A 6,997-nucleotide genomic window follows, 5' to 3' on the forward strand; every position below is an offset into this window, starting at 1 on the left:
TCCCCCCCCCCCCATCCCCCGGTCGCGCCTCCGTCCCAGGCGCTCCACCGGTGGGGGACGATGCTTTGTGCTGCCGCTCGTCGGTGGGGGCGAGGCTTTGCGCTGCCACCCGCTGAAGACACGCCGCGCCGGACGGTGAATGGGCCCCAAGCTGCGAGGCCGTCGATGGCCCCCCACGTTGATGAACCCCCAAGTCGCGAAGCTCCGATGTTCCCAAGATCCAGCCACGTTTCCTCCATCTGTAGTTGCCGCACATGGTACAGCGAGGTAAATCTGTTTGTCCTCGAACCCTCCTCTTCTTTACTGTGTGGATCTGAGTGATTGTGTGGTGGTTGTCACAGGCAGCCTGTTCTTCCCGTTGGCTCCGTCCTCCCCTTGCTGATCCGGTGCTTTGACTCAACAGGCTGCCTCCCCAAGCAAGTTCATGGTGGCATCCTCCTTGACGTGAAGAAAGCAAGGTATACAATGGGAGAATCTCTCCAGGAAGGTCACCAAAAGAAAGCAAGGTATTGAGTTTCTTCTCTTCTAGCAGTTCACATGACAAATCCAGTAAATCTGTCGTATCTCTGAACTCCTATCAGATGTATTTCAAATTGCAGTAACCAATTGATAGTTATGATGAATTTTGTGATAGGCTGATAGTGAGATAGGGTACTAGACTAATGCCAGTGCTTGCTCTACCTAGCTGGTGATTATTTTCCTCAATAAAATTAAACTGTGTCATATTTTAACAGAACAATCAGATTGTCCAAAACTTGAAGTATTATGGTGATATAGCGTCGACTAGCATATATTTGTGTGATGCTTTCATGCTACAGGTGTATGGTACTTGATAGATTTAATAAGTGCAATACTACTGTCATTTGCCCAGTGATGAATTACAGTTAAGTTGTGAGGGCTATTTCTTACAATGTTGCCTTATGCTATTTTGTATTAGTTATGTACTATGATAGTTGCATTAGACTTGCCAAATTTCTAGATTATGTGTCACATGGAAAATACTGCCTCTTGTTGTAGAGCATTCTGTGGACCAAACAACGAGCTCAAGTTTTTTTGTTGTAGAACAATCGGATTGCTTGCTCATTTGGAATTTTTTTTGTAGGTGAGGATATGTGTACAGGCAGTTCAATGTTTGTCAATGTTTGTTTACTTTAGTAAGATTGCCTTAAGTGTAGTACTGTAACTTCACAAGTAAGATTGTTTACTTTAGTAAGCAGTTCAATGCTTGAGGTTGACTCTGCAGTAATATAACAACAACAACGTCTTGCTGTATACCATTATGTGGAGTAAACAATGAGCTGAAGTTTCTGACTGCAGGCAAGTTGTTGGCACCAAGCTGTTGTTAGGATTGATCTCCGTCGGATTTGGCCCAACGGCCCTGATTCTCAATCAGCGCCTTGATCGGGGGCGCCCCAACCATATATGGTTGGTGGAGCTTCCCGCCGCTGCAGCGCCTCTTGCAGATCGGATGCTAGGGTTTTAGTGTCGGTGGGATTGTGGCACGGCGAACGTTGGTTCGTGTGCCCTGGCCCCCATGTCCTTTTATAAGGCGCTGCGCGACGGGGGGTCCACCAACCATATATGGTTGGGGCGCCGCCAATCAGGGCGCTGATTGAGAATCAGGGTCGGATTTGGTTGTTGGGGCCAAATCCGGCGGAGATCAATCCTAATATTCTTCCCCTTGATCTCGCTTCATACTCGTACTTGACCTTAAACTTAGCTTGGTACCCATTTCATTACAGATCAGTATATAGAGCATGTCTCGTCATAATAGCCAGTTATGTACTATCAGATTTGATAGCTACAACACACTTTTCTGTTTTGAAACAGATTCTTCTTCTAGGCCCTTAGTATCCAGGTATCATAGGCTTTTCTGTAAATCCATGCCGGCTAAGTGTTCTCTGAACACATTGGGCGGTAAGCCTTTTGTGAGCGGATCCGCGAGCATTTTTGTTGTTCTTATATGCTCTAAACTTATGGTATGATCCTGGATTCTGTCTTTCACATTATAAAACTTAATGTCAATGTGTTTGGCAGCACCACTTGACTTACTATTATGAGTGTAGAATACTGTTGGCTCATTGTCACAGTACATCTTTAGTGGTTTCTGAATGTTGTCTACCACTCTTAACCCGGGTACAAACTTCTTTAACTAGTTTGCCTACCCCGTGGCCTCATAGCATGCTACAAACTCGGCAAACATCGTGGAGGATGCCGTAATAGTTTGCTTGGAGCTTTTCCACGATACAGCTCCACCTGCGAGAGTGAATACATAACCTGACGTGGATTTTCTATCATCTACATCTCCTGCAAAATCAGCATCTGAATACTCTTCTATTTCAAGGGAATCAGTCCTTCTATACGTTAACATGAGGCCTTTCGTCCCTTGCGTATAACGCAATGCCTTCTTCACCATTTTCCAGTGATCTATTCCTGGATTGTCTTGGTATCTGCCAAGTACCCCGGTAACAAGATCTAAGTCAGGGCACGTACATACTTGAGCATACATCAAACTTCTGACAGCTGAAGATATGGAACCGCTTTCATTTGATCGATCTCATACTGGTTCCTGGGACTCTGAAAACTCTTAAATTTGTCGCCCTTGACTATGGGAGCAGGCGTAGGTCTACTCGCATGCATACTATACTTCTTGAGAATTTTCTCTAAGTATGCCTTTTGCGATAATTCTAATACCCCCTTTCTTCTATCTCGGTGAATCTCGATTCCTAAAACGAAAGAGGCTTCACCAAGATCTTTCATATCGAAGTTTGAGGATAGGAATTTCTTCATCTCCAATAGTAGACTAACATCACTACTAGCAAGTAGGATGTCATCTACATATAGGATAAGGAAAATGAATTTCCCATTCTTAAACTTTGCATATACGCAATTGTCTTCCTGATTTTTACTGAACCCAAACTTTCTTATTGTCTCATGGAACTTCAAGTACCACTGCTTGGAGGTTTGTTTTAATCCATAAATGGATTTCTTCAGATGGCATCCCATGTGTTCTTTTCCTTCCACGACAAAACCTTTGGGTTGTGCCATGTAAATGTTTTCTTCTAGGTCTCCATTGAGAAAAGCCGTCTTTACATCCATCTGATGTAACTCTAAATCGTAGTGTGCCACTAAAGCCATTATGATTCTAAAAGAATCCTTACATGAGACTGGAGAAAAGGTCTCATTATAGTCTATTCCTTCTCTTTGTGTGAAACCTTTCGCAACAAGTCGTGCTTTATATCTTTCGACATTCTCTTTGGAGATCACATTTTGTTTTGTAGACCTATTTGCAGCCTACTGTCTTGGCTCCTTTAGAAATTTCTTCTAGATCCCAAACTTTGTTGCTACTCATGGATCTCATTTCATCTTCCATGGCTTCAAGCCACTTCGATGAGTGAGCACTTCTCATAGCTTGTTCAAATGATGTGGGATCTTCCTCCATTTGAACTTCTTCACTGACATAGACTTCATAGTCATCAGGAATAGCTGGTTTTCTAATTCTTTGAGACCTTCTAGGGGCCTCAACAACTGGCACATCTTCCATGGGGGGCTGTTGTAGCTCTTCCTCATGTGCGGCAACAAGTTCTATAGGATCCTGAAGGACAGGTTCCTCATGTTCATGTGTCATTGTCGTATGAGAACTAACAACAGGTGCTGACACTACAGTATCCTGTACTGTCGGTGTAGTAGCAGCAGGTACCACAGGAGAACTAACAGCAGGTGCTGTTACCACCGTGTCTTGCACTGTTGGTGTAACAACAACCGGTGTCAAGAAAAAAGGTTCCTGAACCATCGGAATGGGTACATACACCCGTTTCTCCTCAAGGTTGATTTCTCGGGGTACCATGCTCCCCCTGATCATCTTATCCTCTAGAAACACAGCGTGTCTCATTTCTACAAACTTGGTATATCTGTCAGGATAGTAGAAACGATAACCTTTTGACTTCTCAGGGTAGCCAATGAAATGGCAACTAACTTTCTTAGGATCTAACTTCCCAATATTTGGATTAAAGACTTTAGCCTCAGCCAGACAACCCCATACACGCAAATAATTAAGTGAGGGTTCTCGTCCAGTCCATAACTCATATGGTGTTTGAGACACCGACTTACTAGGGACCCGATTAAGGACATGAATGGCGGTTTTTAATGCCTCCATCCACAAACTAACCGGTACAGTGGAGTAACTTATCATGCTTCTCACCATATCCATTAAGGTACGGTTACGTCTTTCAGCTACTCCATTCTGCTGAGGCTCGCCTGGTGTAGAATACTGGGCAACTATGCCATTTTCCTACAAAAATCTTGCAAAAGGTCTAGGAGCTTGGCCATATGGGGTATGTCGACCGTAGTACTTCCCCCCACGATCGGATCTGACTATTTTAATATTTAAGTTATGCTGATTTTTTACTTCAGCCTTAAATATCTTGAATTTATCCAACGCTTCTGAATGCTCTTTAATTGGATAAATATAACCATAACGTGAGTAATCATCTGTGAATGTTATGAAAGAATCATAACCATCCATAGATGTCACAGGAAATGGACCACAGATATCTGTGTGAATTATTTCTAAAACTCCTATGCTTCTCTTGGCGTCTTTCTTAATTTTCTTAATGAATTTTCCCTTAATGCAATCGATGCATTGCTCTAAATTGGAAAATTCTAAGGGTGGAAGAATTGATTCCTTAACTAATCGTTCTATTCTCTCCCTCAAAATATGTCCTAAACGACAGTGCCATAATTTCGATGATACATCATCAATTCTTTTCCACTTATTCTTTACATTCATAGATGAGGAGGCATTCACATTCTTAGTGCTTCCAGCATTCACATTCTCACAAAGTGATAATAAATAAAGCTCGTCTTGTCGGAAGGCAAGACCAACAATCTCATTATTAAACTTGATTTTACATTGTCCATCACCAAAATGACAAGAAAAACCATCATCGTCTAAGCGCGACACACTTATTAAGTTTCTACACAAAGAGGGTACAAAAAGAACATCTCTCAAGTGAAGTATAAAGCCATTGGCTAATTCTAATGGAAGTTCTCCAACGGCTTCGACTTCAGCTTGGACGCCATTTGCAACTTTAATGCTTCTTTCTCCTCTTTGCAGGATCCTCCTCGTATGGAATCCCTGTAATGAATTTACAACATGAATAGTTGCACCTGAGTTAATCCACCAAGTAGATTTTTCATAACTTAAATACAAAGATTCATCTACAAATGTAATAATATCCTCACCTTTTTTCATCAGGTGCTTCAGGAACTCTGGACAATCCTTCTGATAGTGTCCCTTCTTCTTGCACCACTTGCAAGTGTCCTTGTCCACCACCACTTCATGGTTTGATCTTTGATGGTGATCTTTCATTGGAGCATTTCCATGTGCCTTGGAAGAAGAGGCATTCCACTGAGGTTTCCCTTGTGGCTTAGAATTCTGAAAATTCCTCTTCTTGTTTTGGCTCAGATAATTTATAGTATCACCGGATGAGCCCTTAAGCCTCTCTTCTTCTTGGACGCACATAGCTATCATCTTTTCAACACCCCACTTTTCTGGTTGCGAGTTGTAATTCACAGCAAAAGCTTCAAATTCTTTTGGTAGTGAGGTGAAGATCAGATGAACTATGAAGGCTTCTGGAAGCTCCATCTCCATAGACTTTATCTTAGAAGACATATTGCTCATTCGCAATATATGTTCCCTTACACCGCCACCAGTGTACTTCGCAGTAACAAGCTTTCTTATGAGGGTGCTTGCATATACTTTTGAAGAGCCAGTAAACTGACTCTCCACTTTTGTCAGGTACTTAGTGGCGGTCTTACATTCTGGGATTGCTCCCCTAATTGCTTCTGTGATGGAGCTTTTGATCACCATCAGGTACTTTCTGTTGGACGAGTCCCACTTCGCACGATCGAGATCATACTGCATTCTTATTGGTGCATGGTCGCGCACCCTTTTGTCAAAATCCTTACTTTCATTTTCGACCCTCACGGGGTCCCCAAGTTCTATGGGACAGGGAGCAGTCAGTGCTAAATCAATGTCGGATAGCGCAAGCGCTATCTCGACCTTCTCTCACCATGAGCCGTAGTTCCCTCCTGTGAGGGGCTCGATGGACGAGATAAAGCTCATAGGATTGCCGTCGTCCCCCTCTGGTCTGCCCTACACTTCACCCCTCTCCTACCCCGACAACGCCCAATGGCGTCCTCGACAACCACACCACTCAAGACCGACGGTCGGTGTCTCTTACTCTTTCTCTAGGATGTCACTGTGTAGATCTAGGACATCATGTTGTTTATCTAAATCAAGTAGTAGACCCGCTAGATTAGCACTTAGAAGTTCCTGTTAATGCTATCAGCTGTTTGCCAAGAAGGGCTCAGGTCGACATTTTCTACCTCAAGGTAGCATCTAAAATCCAAGCCTTTATTTAGCATCTGGTGTATTATGTGATGTGTTAAGTGGAGTGGTTTCGCTATCTCTTACACATATTGTGCATGACAGGTTTGGAGGTTTTACTGAAAATGTTTGATTGAAGTCGTCGGTTTCCAGCAGGTAGAGTGTCTAGAATAGTTTCTGTTGTTTATGTATAGTTGATTCTTCTGTCAGATTCATGTGTACTAAGATTATCGTGGCCAAACGTTTCGATTGTCATGATTGTATATATGCTATAATGTAATGATAGATGTGTTCTGGTTGACTTGATAAAGTCATTTGAGTCAACTCTGGTGTATTTGAGAAACATATTTAAATGGTATTTGTATTATTGAAATGTGGCATCTGTATCAAATTAAATATGATTACCCTGTCAGTTATGTTTACCCTGTCGGGGTTTTTGGTGACAGCAATATGATCACAGGCACGGCGGCACAATTATTTTCCTGTCGAGGCGGAACCGACAGGAAAGTTGTTTCTGTTTTTCCTGTCAGTTGCCATTTTATTTTCCGTGTCAAGCTACCCCTGTCGGTATTTGCCTGTCGGGAAACCGACAGGAAAATTGTTTTC

General features: G+C 42.7%; 1 protein-coding gene across 9 annotated transcripts; it reads left to right on the plus strand.

Annotated features, from left to right (window-relative positions):
• Positions 1-6: 6 nt before the first annotated feature.
• LOC101780637 lies at positions 7-6,777 on the plus strand. Of its 9 annotated transcripts, none has more exons than XR_002678891.1 (3): positions 7-267; positions 342-6,396; positions 6,497-6,777. XR_002678891.1 is itself a non-coding variant. In XM_022829298.1 (3 exons), the coding sequence occupies exons 1-3, from the start codon at positions 140-142 to the stop codon at positions 5,286-5,288; spliced, it is 324 nt and encodes a 107-aa protein (XP_022685033.1). In that variant the 5' UTR covers positions 7-139; the 3' UTR covers positions 5,289-6,777. The 9 variants fall into 9 exon arrangements, 2 of the variants coding, with proteins under 2 accessions (XP_022685033.1, XP_004979849.1); XR_002678892.1 differs by having other exon boundaries at positions 342-5,875; positions 6,002-6,777; XR_002678893.1 differs by having other exon boundaries at positions 342-506; positions 1,318-6,777.
• Positions 6,778-6,997: the final 220 nt, after the last annotated feature.

Source organism: Setaria italica, chromosome VIII, assembly GCF_000263155.2.
Source record: "Setaria italica strain Yugu1 chromosome VIII, Setaria_italica_v2.0, whole genome shotgun sequence".
Taxonomy (NCBI): domain Eukaryota; kingdom Viridiplantae; phylum Streptophyta; class Magnoliopsida; order Poales; family Poaceae; genus Setaria; species Setaria italica.